Below are 20,470 nucleotides of genomic sequence, written 5' to 3' on the forward strand. Positions count from 1 at the left end.
TTAAGCAAGCTGGAGGTAAAAATGAAAAGCTTGTTAACCATAGATTATTGCTTGTACAATATATTTCCACTATTGCATTCATTTTTAAATTATAACGCTAAATGTATAAATATTTTATTTCAGTATGCAGTGCAGCTAGATCTGTGTATTTTTAAGTGCACGTATCTTTGTGTATGCACACATGTGCATATCAATTGCCTCATTCCATCAGAGCACTGCACATTTATCTTACAATACTGTTTCCATGGAAACAACTCAATGTGTGGAGCCATTTATTACCATTACAGAACTACACAATCATTTGCAAGCCCCTAGGCTACCACTAGCCAAACCTGCCTGTGTAACAGCATAACACTGAGCCACAAAAGCATCTCACCTGAATGATTGATTGTTCCACCAATGACAGAAGCTAATATTTGCAAGGGGTGTGTCTATGCAAATGAGTGACTGGGAAACATCGTGATCCAGGTTCTGCTTATTGCCCCCAAAATCATCTCATCGTGACCATCAGAGACAGCTCAGACACAAATACAGAGAACAGAATCAAGATTCTGGAAGACAATCAGACAGAAGACTAGTTACCATTTGTGAGGTGAGTACGTATTTACAGCTATACATAAAAGTGGTATGTAATAGAGGGTGTGCACTGTACCTTATGGTTTGTTCTGTAATGCTCTGCACAAGAGATTTTACACTGTAACTCTCCACAAACGTTGGCTATGCAAACAAATGCACACGGATTAAATTGCAGCTCATTTTATAAAATAAGGCAGTTAAATGGTTAGTTTTCTTTACAATATACAGATCATTTTAACATTCATAGGCTACTTTCCATTATTAGAGAATGAAAATGTCTTTTCACAATCTGTGCACGCAATAATGTATTTGTATCTCCAACAATTGAGCAACCAAGTATCCAACAGGTGTAAAAAATACCAGCAGAGGTAAATATATGGTACAGTTTTATTACTGGGTTTTAGCACAATACTATGCGTACTTATCTAAGCGCATAAGGAAATGCATGTGTGTCTAGACAAACAAAAGAAGATATATAAAGATATATAAAAACAGATATTGACATTACTATGAGCATAAATCCAATAATTTTGCTACATATACACAAACATGAGACAAATCCCTCCCTTCGCAGAACCGTGTGGGCTTTCAGTGTGATATCACAGTGAGGGGGGTGACAATGCTTTGCAGGGGAAAGTGAGGCATATAAACACCCTCAGAATGCACTCTGGGAGCTCTGTGTGTACCAGGCAATAGTTACCATGGAAACCACCTCAGCACCAGCTCACACTTACACAGGACAGAAGATGGGGCTGATCCTGCATTTCTGAGAAGGGGGAGGGAGGGGAAAAAAAGGGAAGATGGACAGTACGGAAGAAGTGCACTAACCCATTTAAATATACATTAAACAACAGACACAATAGAACTCATCTTGTAACTGCATTTGTGTACAACATTTGCACTGAACCACAGGAGCAAATCAGCAATTAGTCTTTATATGTAAAATTTGTATTTTAATATGTTAGTAAATGAGCCCTAATGATTTCCAAATGGTAATAGAGACAGTTAAACAGACACAACTTATTAAAGGTTATTTATTTTAACACACAGGCAGGAAAAGCTCCTAATTGTGCGCAAATACCCCTATTTGTCTACCTTGCGCATATATAGATGCATACCTACATTCTAGTTTTGGGAACTGTGCCTACTTTTTCTGGGTAACACTGAAAATGCACATGGTAGAAAGAGTGAAAACGTCACTTCAATGTCCAACCTAATACGACTTTATTACTCACCTTTTCATTAATTTAGAAATGAATGTTTTCTGCAAAAATACTGATAAAACATGATAAAAAACAATCCTCTTGCAGGACTAAAACTGCTCTGCAGGCTCCCACTAAGCAGCCCCCTGTAAATGCACCTTTCACCCCATTAAATCATAGCTAATTTTTGCATGAGGATGCATAACTAGGTGTATTCATGTCCTTATTCTGCATCCAGCAAGAAATGCCCCAATCTGTCTAGCTCCTCCCATCTAAAACCTTGGTACTCCTGTACACACCACAATTTTTATGTTCAAATTCTATGCATATAATGAGAACATTTTTATAAATGATCCTTATTCACTGACCTAATGTACTAGACACAGTTATTAAAACATATTCCACAGTGTTGTATATAGATTGTCAGACACATATATTAAGAATAAATATATCCATCTTCTGTAACCAAATCCCCCTTGTTCCTCTTTATTTCCTTCTTTGGACTAATACATTATTTACCTGTTAGCATAAATTGCATGAATAACTCCTGATAGAGTCTGCTTGACTCACAAATAAAAATTTTTGTTGTTAAATACACTAGTTTAAGTTATAGTTTAAGTTTTCCCTGTTGCATGGTTTTAAGTGTTTTTTATGACAATTTATTCTACTGTTGAAAAACAGTGCAATACAGGCAATAATGCATCCCTATCCATCTGTGTCATTCGGTGGTTAGTTTGTGTCTACAAATTAAATGTATAGGGGCATATTCAATTGTTGGCGAAAACGCCAAAAATCGCACGGTATTTATGCGTAACGGTAATAGTGTGCGTAAATACTGTTATTAAGGTAGTTTTCTCGCTGGATTTCGGCTCGAAGCTCCCTGAGCCGCGAGCTGAAATCCAGCTTACTATTACCGTAATAACGATAATAGTTTTAACGCCACAGGAATTCAAAAGAATTGAATATGTCCCATAGTATGCAAAGCATGGCTTCTTATTTTAGTGCCATCTTTGATGTAGCTTTTATTAGTATACTGATACCTGAATTTTTGTATCTCATAGTGCTCCAAGGTAAATGCATCTGTGAGTAAATTAAAAAAATGTTTGTAAAAAATATTCTAAATGTTGGGAGGTACAGTGCTACTGCTCACTTATGCAAAACTAGTGTTGAAATGGCCATACAAGTTACAGATGATCCTCCAATGGACTTTTAGTGTCAGGGAGACCCATGAGCATGGGCAACGCAAAAGCACAATAAAAGTGACTTCATACCAGACTAGTATCTCAAACAACAGTCCTAAAATATCCTTGCAGTGTGTAGCATTACATATCTAGAGCATCAAATGTTTTTGATTCTTATAATGGAAGTGAAAGCTGCTTTGGACTTTATTGAGTTAAAATTACGACACAAGCTATTGGGGAAAATGATTAGTTGTAAAAAGAGGGCAATCTTTCAGCTCCTTTTTGTAAAAAGTAAATATTAAGGAGAGGGAAAAGGCACCTAAGTGACTGGAGATGAAATGGCATTGGGACATAAATTTTAGGAGAGTGAAGTAAAGCTAGGAGGTGGGAATTACAATTTGTGATTGTGTTAATCTTGAGATTTAGGGAGAAAAGTAATGTGGAAAAGAAAAATGAGCCTGGGTTGGAAGTATTATTGCAGCTTCAGCATGTTAAATAGGACTTGGGTATACAGACCTAAGAGATGCATTGTAAGTAAGAGTTAAGTATTGAGTCACTAGGAGATAAATGCGAGCTGCACGAGAGAGGACTGCAGTTTGAAGCCTGATGCCATAAATTAGTGCTCAAGTAGGTTATCGAGAATTATAAATGTATCTGTCAATTAGAGCTGGAAGGATTGTGTCTTAATGATAAAAATTTGCGCTGCAAAAAGGTTATTGGTACTTGAAGATATGACTTAGGGTTGGAAGGGCCTATTGAGGCATGAGGATATTAAATTATGCTTATTGCTGGTCCTGAGTCTTGGAATATATATCCAGACTGGATTGTAGGTACCGTGTTTCAAAGATATGATCTGTGGCTTGGGCTGTGCAGCCAAGAAAGGTATATGTAGGTTTGAGGATACAAGTGGAATATTGAAAATATGAGATGATGCAATAGACTTTGTGCTGAACGTACTTCACTGTACTGAAATATGGGATTACTGTAGGAGATAGGGGATTTGAGTCTGTGTATGAACTATGGCTGGAAGATAAGAATTTAGGATAATTTTGTGGATAGGGAGGAAATGAGGGGTGGATGTAAGTAATTAAATTAATTAATGTGGCAAACTTTCAGTTCTAATGTTGTGTAACATACCAACTATTGTAATCTTTTAAATCGTAACGTCAAGCACAGTAAGAAACAGAATAAAAACATTGTAATAGTATTCAATTTGCAACTATGCAATAAGCATTTTGCTAGTAACACTGAAAAACTATGTTCTTTATGGGTCATTGGATATATTGCAATGTATTCCAAGTGCCACTTTCTGACCCAGTGCCCATACTTTACATGTAGAGATGTTTACTTGATTTATGAGACTCTGGCATTATTGGTGCTGAAATTAATGATTTTGTTAAGTATGTAAGTTCTACCAAAAGGTTCAGTTAAAGCATTAGTTTGTAGTAAACCAGAGAAAACATCACATGCATTAACAAGTTATATACTTACAAGTATAATAATTGAAAACACGTTTGTTTTTACTGAAAAAGTATCTTTATTTTGTATAAAGGTACAAAAAAACATACGATATATTACGCTCAAGTGTACTGCATTGCAGCGCAGCTGTAAGCACAATATACTGTGGAACATAATCATTGATACTTTTAGTACAATACAAGACATACGGTACAAGATATTACCATCCTACACTATACATCAAGTACTGCAGTAACCTTGCATCACTTAAACAATGCAACACATTCAAATAAGCAGTGGTTGTGAGGGGAAGGTAGGTGAGAGGGGTAGGGGGAGATCACAGGCCTGAAGCTTTATTGAGAACAGACACAATTGTAGGAGGGGGGGTGCATAAATTTAGGCAAGACATTACAACAAAACTTCAAACGGTGATGGGGGAATGGGATGGAAGGGGTAAGAGAGGGGGAGACACAAGGCCAAAGAAGCTTAATTGAAAAAACAGACACAAGGTGGGAGAAGGAGAAGAGGGAGGCAAAAATCAATAATCTTCCTCCTCCACATGACTGTCAATTTAGTTATAGTCTCTTAAAAAGCTGTGGATCAGCCTGCGACAGTTTTGGATGGTCATCTTTAGCCTTTTCAAAATTAGGTGATTCCTGTGAAGCCATATAGCATCCTTAAAACAGGTCATAAGGCACCAGTCCTACTGAATTGTCCCAGTAATGTGGGTCCCAGGAAATAATCCATAAAATATCGAATGGTATGAAAGGCAAGTCCTGGGAACACTGTCCTTAAGTTCATGTTCCAAGGCATCCAACAGTGCCTGGGCAGTGGGGCAATCCCAAAAAATGCTGTGCTGTTTCCCTTCTGGTGATACAGAAGGGGTAGTGGACATATCTGTACCAGGTGTGCATAAATGTCCTGAGAGGCAAACCCCCATGGATAGCCATTCATGTAATGTCTTTATGTCTATTAGTCAACCTCTTAGAGGCCACATTCTCCTACATATGTTTTGCTGTAGCAGCAGGGCGCCCTGGAACAAACTCCATAACATCTTTAGCTCTGATGAGCTTGTGGACAGTTTTTGACTTCCACAAATCTGGTTGAAGTCCCTCCAGATGGTGCTCCCTCACAAATTGTCCAACATCCAGGTAAAATCAAGGTATAGTCCAGCCAAGAACCTTCCAAAGAGGCAGGAGGAAAAAGCGGGACATGGACTTCACAGCAGATTAAGTGTTATGTTCAAAGTCCTGCGGATACTGGTACAAACAAAGAAGGCTTGCAAAATGGTGGGGACATCTGGTATCCCTTTCCCACCTTTAGGGGCTCCTTATACATAACCACCCGCTTCATTCTGTTCAATTATTACCAAAATCCAGTTTAGTTTTGAAATGGAGTCAACAGAAGTCCCCTACTCCATGGCAGCCTCCTCCACTACAGTTAAATGGTATAATTGGCATGAGTTTGCTACAGTTGGAGCGGGCTTCCTGCTTCTCAGTTCTGTAGACACTCGACATCTTATCTTGAATAAATCGCCTCAACATCTTCAACTGTTAACATTGAGATGGTAGTGGCCTGACAATGAGTATACTGCACAAAATGTAATGAAGAAAAATGTCTTAAAAATATTTTGCATTGTCGAATCCACACTATATAGCCCCTCCTTTTTCTTTTGTAACCCCCACCCCCTCTTGAAAACTCTCAAATGATACCTAATGATGTTAAAATGAAACTGCTGTTAGCTGTAGGAGTATTACACAGAGTAATCAAATAGGTATGCAAAGCAGATCAATAGAAACAGATCCTACTTACAGGAAATAACTGAAAAAAGAATATACAGAGCCAATAGTTTTTGTTGCAAATAAAACATGTATCATTAATTATGTTGCAGAAAAAAATAAAAACTAGTTGTAGTTCAAGCCAAAATGTACCAAATTTTTTTTTCCAAAGAGATGTAAAACTTGTAAATTAGCTCTACCCAGTGTCTCCTCAGGCTCCTTCAACCACATCTGTTATTCCAATCACCACATCATCAAGTTCACATATACATGTTTAATTCTCTTACATCATGCTTTGTTTTGCTGTCATGCCCATATATTGAGAGTAACTGTCTTCTTTACAGCCTCTCCCATGACCAGTTGTTTCACCATTCATCCTTTATAAAGTTTCCTATCTAACAGAGACATAACAATGAACATTCTGTATTAGGAAACTATTTACATTACTAGCTATTAGCTTGTATTTCTTTCTAACTTATTAGCTTGTAAAATATAAATGATGTACATATTATTCTATGCTCCAACAGAACATACAAAATGCAAATGTTTGTTTGCATGCACGTACCACTGCATATATTTGGGTACAGATGAAAAAAATAAATAAATACAAAGTTACAAACACAAAAACACTAACCCTCACAATAAATAACATGGTTTGATGGTTATTTACATTTGACCTTGACTATACATTTTTTAAAATTCACAATAAAATAACACTAAAGTAATTTTATAAAATAATCTTCCTGCTTCTTATAGCACTTGATCCACTTCTTTTTTTTTTTTTTTTTGTATATCAGTTTCAAATATATAATTCAGTCAATTTTGAGCTTTTTGACTCATGTCAGAGCTTTACTTTCATCTTGTAAATTTATATAAAGTTCTTGCTTCTAAGTGTTCTATTAGAGGCCCAAACATTTGTGCTGTCATGAAAATCACAGGGTGACAAGGCTATAAATCGGATGGGTAAGAATGCACCCAAACCAGTTAAGTGTATTCACACTCATACAAACTGTATGTAGCTGGGCATTGTAGTGGAGAAAACAAACCTTTGCACAGACAATCTGATCACTTTTTCTACTTTCATTTTATGAGAGCCACAGCCACAATTGTACAACCTAGTTTCAGAAAAGCCACGTGAATAAAAGCCTTGTCATTTCATATACACAAACTAAAACATTTGAATCCAGAAGTAAAATGATGGACCAATCATCATCATCATATATTTGTAAAGTACCACAAAACTCTGCAGCTTCTCACAGAATGACAATCACAGAAAAACACGTAAGAGGTTTATAAAGGAGGTGCAGTCATCATCATCATCATCATTTATTTATATAGTGCCACTAATTCCGCTGAACAGAGAACTCACTCACATCAGTCCCTGCCCCATTGGGGCTTACAGTCTAAATTCCCTAACACACACAGAGACAGACAGACACACAGACTAGGGTCAATTTGTTAGCAGCCAATTAACCTACCAGTATGTTTTTGGCGTGTGGGAGAAAACCGGAGCACCAGGAGGAAACCTACGCAAACACAGAGAGAACATACAAACTCCTCACAGATTAGGGCATGGTTGGGAATTGAACTCGTGCTAACCACTACGCCACCGTGCTGCCCCATAAGACAGAGGGTAGATTGCCCTCCTTGTGAAAATGCACACTCTAGATGGATAGGGTAATGCTGGGAAAATAGCAGCTAGTGGTAATCAGAACTAGTAGTAGAACATACAAAGGGAGAAGTAATAGTTGGGATAGGATATAGAGGGGAGACCTGTTTTGAGTAAGTGCTTCAAAAATTAAAAGTTGGAGAAAGTCTAGTCAGGGAGGGTAGGGCTTTTCATAAGTGGAGAGCAGCATGGGAGATGTCTTATAGATGTTAGTGCTGGCTATCAAAAGAAAGGTCAGGAGCAGATATAAGAGGGTAATAGGGAGTATATTTGGAGGGCAGATATGTATAAAGGGGATGATGATTTTGAAGGTGAGCAGCTTGAACTGAATTCTGGAGGAAATGGGGAGCCAGTGTAGAGCATAGTGGTTTAGTGGATGTGGAATATCGAGAGGATAAGATCCATCTCGCCGCAGCATTTAGGATGGATTGTAGAGTGGAAAGATGATGAGAGGAAGGCTAGATAGCAGAAGGTTGAAGTAGTCAAGGAGGGAAATGAGACAATGGATAAGGGTTTTGGTAACTCCCATTAGTAAGGGACTGGATGTTTGGAGTGTAGCTAAGGATGCAGCGGAGGATGACACAAAAGCATCGTGCTTGGAGAACTGTGAAGAGTGTGAAGTTGTCAATCATGAAGGAGACTAGCGGTAGTGACACTAGTATAGGAGTTGATGATTAGCTCCATTTTGGACATGTTGAGCTATAGGTAGTGTTTGGACATCACAGTGGGCATGGTGGAAAGGGAGTTGGGAACACAGGATAAAAAAGAGGGCAAGGGCAGGTAGAATTGGGTGTTGTCTGCATAGAGGTGATATTGGAGGATTATTAGTCTACTGATAGAAATGGTATAATGAAAGAAAAGCAGAGGGCTGAGAACAGAGCCTTAAGGGACCACCAAACATACAGAGGGAGTGGAGGGGGGGAGCATAAGTGAAAATATGTCAGAAGTAAAGACAATGAAGAGCTCTCAGAAAGTTATGAGGTGAAAAAGAGAGAACAATGAAGAGTGTGAAGGACGTCAAGGAGAAGAGGGTAGTCAACTGTATCAAAAGCAGCATGAATATGGAGAAGGGACCTTTCGACTTAACTATGATTAGATATGTCTTATAAATAGCATTTTCATGCATTCATGAAAATGCCTAACCAGTGTCTACTGTAGATTAGGTGCATCATATGAACATTATTTCCATAATCTTTTTTTGCTGAGAAGATGCACCTTAGGTGCTGTTCACTTGGTTTTCCAACATTATATTTGCATACTATTACCATTATTTAAAAATACAATTTTGTTTGAATTCAAGAATAATATTACATAGTATACATTGAAGCAATAAACATTTGAATATCTGGCAAATGCTTGAAACCGTACAAATGGGAGTAGGTACAGTGACATTAGAAACAATGGGTTTCAATGTCACCCCTCTTCACATGCGTTGTACTTGCATTAAAAATGTTACTAAACACATGGATTTTAACACCAGTGGATGAAAAAATAATTACATTTTAGATACTCCATGGCTCTAACTTGGAAAACTTGAACTGACACTACATTTTAAGGTCAGTTCACAACTATATAAACAATAGTTTTATACATGGTACAGTATATTGCCTTTTATGGTTTAAAAGAATTTGTTACATGAACTTGTAGCAGATTTTTTTTAAGCAGGTACTATCTAATAATGCAGTGAGAATGTGGCAAAGTGCCATCTAGTGGTTGGAAACATTATTTCCTCATATTGGGCCTGCCCCAAGACATTATGGAGCGCAAAGCATAAAAAAGAGTAACTTTGCACCTGGGGGACTTAAAATGTGGGGACAGATTTTTAGTTGGGATAGGGCATATCCTAGTTCAACTTTAAATTTCAGTGTACAAATAAAGCTATCAAGTATTTGTGTGCTGCATGAAAAAACAGCTAGTATTTAACTCATGTGCAAAATAATAAACTAATTTCCACCCCTTGCACTGTAACATGGTTTCTTTCAGAGAACACTTACTCCTTTTTTTGCCATATGTTCCTTAATGACTCAGGCCCATTTTGTAAACGTGAATCAATACGGTTAGGAGTTTTTTTGTAAAATGTACTTACCCTGTTGCATTGCTCACAAGATGTGCTAGTTGAGATGTCTTCCCAGCTAACTTTAAATTTAAAATGTTATTTAATACATTTTTAATTTGCTAAGTCAAACATAAAAAAAAAATTGATTTTGCAATCACATGACATAGTCTAATAAGCTATTTAGGGTGCTCACTACACCCAGGGGCGGGCTGGCAAATTTCAGCCCGGAGGGCTCACAGGCGGCCGCATCACATGACACGCGATGTGGCCACGTCATCAATGACACAGCGGCGTTGAGTGTCATGTGATGCGGCTGCCTGTGCGCCGCTGCTAATATTCAGTTTATGCGGACGGCACCGCATGCATCCACAGGGGGGCGGCCGGCTCAAACAGCGGTTAGACTGAGTGGCCCGGGTGGTAGATGCCCCCCTGCCTCCCGGCCCAGCCCGCCCCTGACTACACCCTAAATAGCAAATTAGACTGTATAGACATGTATACGCAATTCTGACACAACTAGAAGTATATGCATCAGCAGATATGCCTTTTAAGAGGCATAGCTCTTGCAGGTGCTAAAGGTGGTGGTGCAACCATGATAATGATAATCTAACTGCTTCTAATTGCATGTTCACCTTAGATCATTAGCGTTGCAGCTATATTATATAAAGTCACAGCAGTTAAACAGCATTTCACTAATATTTGTGAACATTTGTTTTGCATAAGTTTCGTATGGATTTATATCAGCCTGTGACCCAGTAATTTTGTAGGATTGACATAATGTGTCTGTGTTCTTTAATTGGGAAAGTAGGTATTTGGCCATGCAGTCTGAGTCAGGGGTGGATTCAGGGGGGGGGGGGGGGGGCGATTGCCGCCCTAGCACACTGCTGCTTCCAGTATTTTAACAAAAATCCTGAACAAAGTGGAAAAAAACCGGAAAGGTACAAACCGGAAGTGACATCAATGTGAAAACCCTCTATACAACAAATAGAGGTCAGTTGTGATACTAGAAACAGCAGGCAGACATTACAAATGGTATACTTTTGTTTAGTTTTATCACCACAATTAGCTTCTGTTGCTTGTACACCTGACAATAACTTTGGACAGGTGCAAATATTTTATATATGGATAATTGGATTTCCTTTTTTAAGGAGAATTTCCAAGGCTAAATATTGCCATTCATTTTGATTAAAGAAATACTAAGCATTTGTTCTATTATTAGTTTTTAAATAAACTTAAGAAATCCTATAGCAATACAAATCTACAATACAAAAAAAAAAAATTAAATGTAGAATATGGAAATAATGTATATCTGAGGCTCATTAACATATATCCACAGTGCTTTTGCCATCCAGCACATAGATTTTAACTTGCATTTGACCTATTTGAAATAAAAATTTGATGCATTAATAACGTATTGAGAGCACATTTTCAGTGCATTTGATGGGACCCATGTAACTTTGGTGTGACCTGCAGACCTTGGCAGATCTTGGCTGCTTATTACCAGAGAGAGCAGAAATACAGCTCCTGGATTTGACTTGCCTTAATTGCAATATTTAATAGCCAAATAGGCATCGATAATACAAGAAAATATATATTGGTGTGGCCGCGCTAACTGATTAAAGCTGCCCACTGTTAACTTACATACAACCCATCCAAGTATGACCACAAGCAATAACGTAAAATACAGTGAATAGATGTGGCGCTATTAATCTCATGTAATCTCAGAACAAAAAAATCCCTGAATCCTCTATATATAATAAAATCACATGCAGTATATTCATATGAGTCCAAGATCACAATGTCCCAAAAAATAGATTTTTAGTGTTCATCATAAACCTTCAAAAAAGTCTCTAAATCCTATTTGATCAGTGTGCTGTGGCAGACCGATCAAATAGGTTTCTGCCAAAAAGTTTTGTAATAGTTAAACTTATTATACAAAGTCATATATGTTTCTATGAAGGGGATTTTGGAAGGATGTGTTAGTAGGCAACTAAACAAGTATGAGCACAGAGGCATAAACCAGTTGCAGATAATGTAAAAGGATTCATGTATTTTTATAGCACAGGACTGGCAGCTTTTCCTCTGCTTTGCTTTCAAATGACCCATTGTGTCTTAAGTCATCACATCCAGGTTTTCCTAAATGTTATTACAACTGAATTCCAGTAGTTCTAAATCCCGCCCACTTTTGTGTTGGACACACCCACAGTTGATTTGGACCCGCCCACATGAGACCACTTCAAGAATTTTTTCCAGGGCCACTTTAAGTTCACAATCCGCCCCTGATTGTTCAATAGTTTGTTTAGGGGCTTCAGTTTCTCAATGGGCCTGATTCACTAAGGAAATTAGACAAGAAGTTGAGTAAGTTTTCTTACTTAAATTTTCTGAACAAAACCATTTTGCAATGCGAAGGGTGAAAATTAGTTTATTATTTTGCATACATGGAAGATACTGGCTGTTTTTTCATGCAACACACAAATACTTGATAGCCTATTTGTACTAGAGATGCTCAGGCTCGGTTTCCCGAAAACCGAACACACCCGAACTTAACATATCTGAGTACCGAGCTGGCTTGGCTCGTTACTTTCGCGCTTTTTCAGAATTGAAAACAAGACAAATTGTCATTGTTACGTTGTTGGATCTCGGTTCTCGCAAGTTTTGAAATCTATAAGATCCGCCCTCAACGGTGATCTATCTCCATTTCACAGAGGGACACAGAAGGGGTAGCACAGTCTGTAGAGCAGTTGGGCAGCAACATAGATAGAATAGAAAGAGGAGGGGTTAGCAATGTTAAACAAAGTCTACAGTGACATTCAGGAGAGCCCATTGCTCCATTGCTAATTGTCATTGCTGAAATACAAATCCTGGGGCTGGCAGGCTTGGTGTAATTCTGCAGTCACATTCTACTGTGTTATATAGGTAACACACAATGAGGAGAGCTCCATTGCTCCATTGTTAATTGCCATTGCTAAAATAGAATTAATATGGCAGGCTTGGTCTTCTAAATCTGCAGTCCCATAATGTACAGTGTTATATAGGTAACACACAAAGAGGAGAGCTCCATTGCTCCATTTTTAATTGTCATTGCTGAAATAGAATTAATAGGGCAGGCTTGGTCTTCTTAATCTGCAGTCCCATAATGTACAGTGTTATAGACGTAACGCATAAAGAGGAGAGCTCCATTGCGCCATTGTTAATTGCCATTGCTGAAATAGAATTAATAGGACAGGCTTGGTCTTCTAAATCTGCAGTCCCATAATGTACAGTGTGTTATGTGCGTATTGTCGCTAACCAATAACGATTGTCGAACCTCGATTTGTGTTTCCAACGCACAAAGATTTATTCGCAAATAGTAGAATAATATGCTCAAGCGAAGTGATAATAAATACAGTCGTTACTTATTGCAGGCGCTCTGGATCCAGTGCAGTCATTCAATCCTGAAGTCTGGGGACAAGATGTCTGCACACTGGATCACAAGCTGCTGCTTATATACACACAGAAATACAGTAATACAATGAAGGTGGTATAGCTTGCATCTATTGGTCCAGGTTTCAGGAAGGTCTCAGGGGTCGTCATCATTGGCTAGTTCATACAAAGGAATCCAAAGGAGGGGGTCATATCTACAGGGGGTATGCTCTGCTCTTCCCGCCAAGATTCCTTAGTCTTAAGTAGTTCATAATTCCCTATCATTCATAACTTGTGTATGCACTCTGTGATTCCCTCGCAGAGTGAACCAAACAGTAGGATATGTAACGAGGTTCATTATGATACCACTCATGATGTGATTCCTTCAACCTGTTCCGTGTATTTCATTAATATGCATGTAACTCTGATATAACCTATAAATACTACTATATTTCGACATAACTGACTATGTGTTGCAACTACCATTAATGTGTACTATTTTATTAGTATGCGTGTTTGTGCGAATGTATGGTAAAAGACCAATAATTGTTGCTGCCACGTGTAGTGGATGCGTACGCCCTTTCACGCCGTAGCGTGCCCATGTATGTCGTAGCGTACCGTACGCATCTATTCAGACAAAGACAACCAGGTTTGCTCGACTTTAATTGAAATGACTTTATCCAATTTGCTGACTTCGACAAGTGTTATAGAGGTAACACACAAAGAGGAGAGCTCCATTGCGCCATTGCTAATTGTCATTGCTGAAATAGAATTAATAGGGCAGGCTTGGTCTTCTAAATCTGTAGTCCCATAATGTACAGTGTTATATAGGTAACACACAAAGAGGAGAGCTCCATTTTTAATTGTCATTGCTGAAATAGAATTAATAGGGCAGGCTTGGTCTTCTAAATCTGCAGTCCCATAATGTACAGTGTTATAGAGGTAACACACAAAGAGGAGAGCTCCATTGCGCCATTGCTAATTGTCATTGCTGAAATAGAATTAATAGGGCAGGCTTGGTCTTCTAAATCTGCAGTCCCATAATGTACAGTGTTATAGAGGTAACACACAAAGAGGAGAGATTCATTGCTCCATTGCTAATTGTCATTGCTGAAATACAAATACTAGGCCTGGAAGGTTTCTCTTCTGACTTTGCAGTCAAATTGTACAGTGTTATATAGGTTACACACAAAGAGAAGAGCTTCACTGGTCAATTGCTAATTGTCATTGCTGAAAAACAAATACTAGGCCTGGCAGGCTTTTCTTCTGAATTTGCTGTCAAAGTGTACGGTTTTATCAAAATGGATTCACAGCAGTACACAGAAGAGCAGGAGCACCAAGCTGATGCTGGCACCAGTCATGATGATACTAATCCCTCTACGTCATCTGGTAAAGTCTATGTAAAAGTGCATAGTGTTTTTAAGTCAGGGAAACACAAATGTAAAAAAAACACCTTTTACCTTGGTCAAGAAAAAATGACCTGTAATCCAGGCAAAGTTGGCTGCAGAAAAAAATAAAATTGCCAACATGCCATTCTACACACGCAGTGGCAAAGAAAGAATGAAGCCTTCGCCTTTCTCTATGAGTGTGAGTTCTGCAACTGTCACTGAAGCATCTTCTTGTAAAGTCGGTTGTGACCATGGAAGACCTTGTCATTCGGACTCCAAAAGTGGTGTCCAAATACTTTTACGTGTAAAAGCCGAGCTGGAAGAATACAGTAAGGCATTAGAGGAAAATGTATGTTCAGATTCAGAAATTACAGAAATCTCTGAGGAGCGTCCATCCACGATGCTGTGTGTAATCGTGACCATTCTGATAGTGTACCCATAAAGAAGGCCCCTTTCAGCATTTCTGCAGATGTTTGCCTGAACAGCCCGAGTGTAGCCGGGGATACACAAATTGAGGATGCCACTTTGGAATTGCAACAGGATGAGGGGGATATTTGTGTAGCCGACGAGGGCGATAATGAGGATATTGATGATGATGATGATGTTGTTTGTGTAAGTCCTGCACTGGTGGAATCAGTTCTGGCACGTGATAAGAAGAAGGCCATTGTCAAACCTGGACATAAGACCAAAAAATCCACTTCTTATGTGTGGAATTATTTTTACCCAAATCCTTACAACAGTCGAGGTAGGGACCTTAACCACCTAGGAACCTCATCCATGTTATGCCATTTGAAGCGAGTTCATGACAAGCTGTTGGGAAAATCAGAAACTTATGCTAAAAAAATAACAACAAGCAGTCCATCATCAGCTAGGACCCTTCTCTCACCTACATCCCGACACCTGCAATCTACACCCACAATACCATCCTCATCAATATCCTCAGTAGCGATTGGAGTTAGTCCTGCATCCAAGTTGCTAAGGCTAGATGACTCCTCCACTATCCTGGATTCCTCAGATAAATTTTTGCGCGTTAGTCCCACTGCTGCTGCTGCTGCTGCTGGAGGTGAATCTTCATCCCAGAAGCAGACCAAGAAGAAGACTACTAGTAGTTTACAACAAATGTGTAATGGATTGGCTAGATTTGATACTAATCTTGGTTATCACTGGCTTACCAGAGGTGCGGGGTCTAACAAACTCCCCGGTGCTCACCAATAACCACAAAAGGCGTGATGGGCTTCGCTGCCGGGAGCCGCAGGTCGCCATCCTCAGGCTAGCCCCAAGATGTAGTACAGCAGAAGAGCAAAGAGATGGATGAATCTATAAGCCGGAGCTGGTGCACAAGTAACCGACTGGTACAAAATCAATGAGCTATCTCGGAGTGAGGAGAGTCCGGGTTCAGTACACGGTTGATGGCAGACGTACAAGGCAGAGGCAAAAGGGGCATCAGGCAATCCGGGTCAGGGTCACAGGAAAACAAATAGAGTCAGCAAGACGAGTCGGTACACAGGGACAGGAGATCCAGAGTAATGATAAAGGCAAGAACTGTTATGCAGGTAAGCACATGAAGTAGCAGCAGAACTCACGGGAAGCTCAGGAGTCAGGAGCAGGTAAGCGCTACAGGTTCACAGGAGTCAGGAACAGGTAAGGTTGCTCTGACACTCATAGAGTGTCAGAGTGAATGTTAAATACAGACAAGGATTCAAAATCCCCTCCCCCGGGGTTGCAGTCATGTGACCGCCGAACCCGGAAGTGCGGCTTCCGATGGACGGAGCGTCAGGGAACAAGATAAGTCCGTAACAAATTGACTCTTAAACAATCCTTTGCAAGTATGAAAGCTGTCTCCCAGTCGCAAAGATCACAAACGCCATGGCGACTATGCTAGTATGAAATCTGCGTCCAATATACACTATTAATGCAGCTGGTTTTAGACAGTTTCTTGAGGTCTTGTGTCTCCGTTACCAAACTCCATCACAACTCCAATTCAGTAGAAAAGCTATTCCTGACCTCTACCAGAAGGTTCATAAAACTGTAATTATTGGGCTACAAAATGCCATTCTACCCACTGTACACTTAACCACAGATATGTGGACAAGGGGAACTGGGCAAACTAAAGATTATATGACTGTGACAGCCCACTGGGTTGGTGATTAGCCTTAACCAGCAGGAACAGCAGCAGCATGTACCCAAGTACGTCACAATTGTCAGAAGCAGGCTACTCTGTGTATCACTGGCTTCACTAAGAGGCATACAGCTGACAATCTGTTACAAAAACTAAGGGATATCATTGCAACATGGCTTATCCCGCTTGGTCTCTCCCCAGGATATGTTATTTCTGAGAACGCCACCAATATTGTGAGAGCATTATAGCTGGGTGAATTCCATCACATTTCCTATTTTGCTCACACAATAAACTTGGTGGTGCAGAGCTTTTTAAAAAATAACAGGGACGTGCAGGACATGCTGCCTGTAGCCTGTAAAATATCTGGACATTTCCGGCATTCGGCAACAGCGTGTAGGAGATCGCAGCTGCTACAACAAAAATGTAATTTGCCTTGCCACCAACTGAAGCAAGAGGTGTTGACAAGGTAGAATTCCAACATGTATATGCTTCTGTGGATGGAGGAACAGCGAAAAGCCATCCACGCTTACTCGGCATGCCATGACATTGTGAAAGGAGGGGGGATGTATTTTAGTCAAGCTTCCGTGTTGTGCAAGCATTTGAAGTAGTCACCTGTGAAGTGAGTTCAGACACTGCTAGCTTGAGTCAAGTGATTCACTTAATTAGACTTTTGGAAAAGCAGCTTGAGAAACTGAAGGAGGAGATGAAACAAAGCAATTACGCTAAGTATGTTGTAGATCAAGTACTTTATTCGCTTCGCCAGGATCCAAGAGTTATCAAAATCTTGAAATCGGACCACTACATTTTGGCGACTGTGCTTGATCCTCGGTTTAAGACGTATGTCTTCTCTTTGTTTCCAACTGACCCAGATCTGAAGAGATGCAAGGAGCTCCTGGTGAGCAAGATGACAGCTCAAGTGTTATGTGACAGGACGGCGTCTCCTCCTTCAGTTTCTCACTCAACTGCTGCTAGGAAAAAACTGACCCAGGGATGATGCAGATGACTCAGCACCAAATTTTGACATCTGGTCTGGTCTAAAAGAATTGACCAAAAAATATGACACCTCTGCCATAACTCCACCTGATCCTACTATCAGTATCCAAAGGATGGTGGAGGATTATTTTCACAACAGCATAGAAATAAACACATCAGACAGTCCCTTTACATACTGGAAGGAAAAAAAGGGAATTTAGAGACCCATGTACTAACTCACTTTGCACTGCCTAAGTTGCCCAACTTCCAGTGTGTACTTGGAAAGAGTTTTCAGCACAGTCGGAAACCTTGTCAGTGATCAGCGTAGGAGGCTACTTCCTCAAAATGTGGAAAAATGATGTTCATAAAAATGAACTTCATTTTCCACGAGGAAGGCCTTTCCTGCCAATTACATCAAAATGCTGAGACTTCTGTAATGGATTGCAGTGGTGATGAATTAATAATGTGTGGGTATAATGTACACACTGATGAGAGTGAGGCTGAGGATGATGACAGCAAAATCTTGCCACAGTAGAGTGCATTAACAGCACTGTTACCTTAGGTGCCTTAAGCCCATTGTTAGCTAGTTTTGTGGGGGCTCCACTTTTCTTTTCTGCCACTGCTGTGTGCCAATGTGTCCTAGATGTGCTAGGAACTGCCTTGTGTTTGAGCTCTGTCGTTTAGCATCAAGCCAGGTCGCTGCAGTATTTGTCCGAAAGTGTATGAAAATAATATTGTGACCTCTGAGGTGGGCAAAATTGACTGCAAATTACTTGAAATTAGTGTTTTTAAGGTTAATAATAATGTAGAAACAAAAAATAGATAATTAGGTGATTTTAGCATATTTTAGCAATTTTTCTAAAAAATACAGATCCAGATTAAAAAGATTTAATCCACTAGATCCGACCCTTTTATGTTTTTTGGGTTTCGTGGAAATTCGCCAATTAACTATTTGGAGGCTGACCATCGGAAGTGATGATTATATCTGAAGGCTTGAATATATTGAAAGGCTTGAATATATTGAAAATCTTGTAAGCATATACCCATAAGGGTTGTGAGTGTGTGATGATCACGGGTGATATATTGAAAATTTTCCTCACTTCAATATCGGATGGTGTTTAAGCAATACTACACTATGTTAGGATGTATGTATTTTGTAGGTCATATTCTGTGATATTATTCAAATCAATTTGTCATTCAAATTAGGAGACCTTATAGAGTTGGAGAAGATCACATTCCTATGTGTTTTGGAGGGAGCGCTTGATTTATGTACATTAATTTTTTTGTATTGTTATGGGATATAGAGGGATAGTGGACCTTCACTACACATTACAGCATACCAAGTGAAGCGCCACAGTTACATTTCCAATATATTGTATTGCAAAAGTAGGATTATAGGTGATTGGACAAGGTGTCAGGACCTCACAAGATCTCGTAGTCCCATAGGTAGCAAAGTCTCTCTTTGTGTCTTTAGATTTCAGTTGGTACTCCTAGGATTCCTGCGTCCGAGCCTTCAGGCTCCCACCACTGAAGGGATCAAACATACTTGTGAATTATACACTTTATTACTGTATTATTGAAGAATAATAAACTAACTTATCTAAACATCCCAACAATTCGACATACTGCTAACAGGTCACAAACTTACCAACTTACCATCTACGACCGCAACTTATAATACGCTGCATATTAGATACAACTGCGAACAGCAATACTGTACAGAAATTGATGTTTGTTTCATATTTATTGTGCCTTATATCTTAGTAGCAGGTATCCAGTATCACCTGCAATTGAGGATGTTTATATCCCTAGATCTAAATTTTGTTCAGCACATAAGTCATCAAAATTAGCTAAAAGAGGTGGAAATAGGGCACCCTGGAAGGCTTCCTCAGTTTTAAAACACCCTATATATTAAGTTAAATTGGAGAAAAAGTGACTATCAAACTGAAAAAGGGGAAAGCTGAGATATAAAATTAGAAAATACTACCGTATGAAAGCTTGGCCTGTCCACACTGCAACAACAGTTAACAACCGCAAAGAAACCTATGCAGACAACAAACCATTGATAAAAAAAAAAGGGCCTGACTAGCTGGAGAAATTGGTCTTTATCTGCTGTCAATATTCTTTGTTTCTATCTTTTACATTCTGCTGTCAGACGCCACAAATTTAATTTGTGACATTTAGCACTGACAGGCAGGAATTGTTCACCTAGTGGTTGACCTTCACAAAGCAGTCACATCAACAAAAACCTAAATACATATTCATATTTAATTTTGTTTTTAGCATTACCTTTATAGAAATGGGAAAACCAAACAGTAAGTTGGCGCCAGAGATGCTACAGGACTTGGTTCAGAGCACTGAATTCACAGAACAAGAATTGAAGCACTGGTACAAAGGATTCCTGAAGGACTGTCCATCTGGTATCCTCAACCTACAAGAGTTCCAGCAGCTCTATATTAAGGTATCTATGGCCTTTTAGAGATCATATCCATAATAATAATAATAATAATACTGCTGAAAGTTATGTTTTCAGTTTAAATATCAATCTACAAGGACTAAATTACAGGTAAAAATATTAATATTTTAAAATACGTTTCTCACAAGACAGTCTGCAAATATAATCAGCTTTTGACAAGTGCAGCCACTGCAAAGAGATGTGTTGGAAGGGGTAG

At 39.2% G+C, this 20,470-nt stretch overlaps 1 protein-coding gene across 1 annotated transcript in view; it reads left to right on the plus strand.

Moving 5' to 3' along the window:
- Window positions 1-378: 378 nt before the first annotated feature.
- HPCAL4 (hippocalcin like 4) overlaps window positions 379-20,470 on the plus strand; it is a 28,714-nt gene continuing 8,622 nt past the window's right edge. The window contains exons 1-2 of the mRNA XM_075195281.1: window positions 379-592; window positions 20,082-20,259. Of these exons, the coding sequence (XP_075051382.1) occupies window positions 20,098-20,259 (162 nt within the window). The 5' untranslated portion in view covers window positions 379-592; window positions 20,082-20,097. The remainder of the gene's footprint in view (window positions 593-20,081; window positions 20,260-20,470) is intronic.

Source organism: Mixophyes fleayi, chromosome 2 (genome assembly GCF_038048845.1).
Source record: "Mixophyes fleayi isolate aMixFle1 chromosome 2, aMixFle1.hap1, whole genome shotgun sequence".
Taxonomy (NCBI): Eukaryota; Metazoa; Chordata; class Amphibia; order Anura; family Limnodynastidae; genus Mixophyes; species Mixophyes fleayi.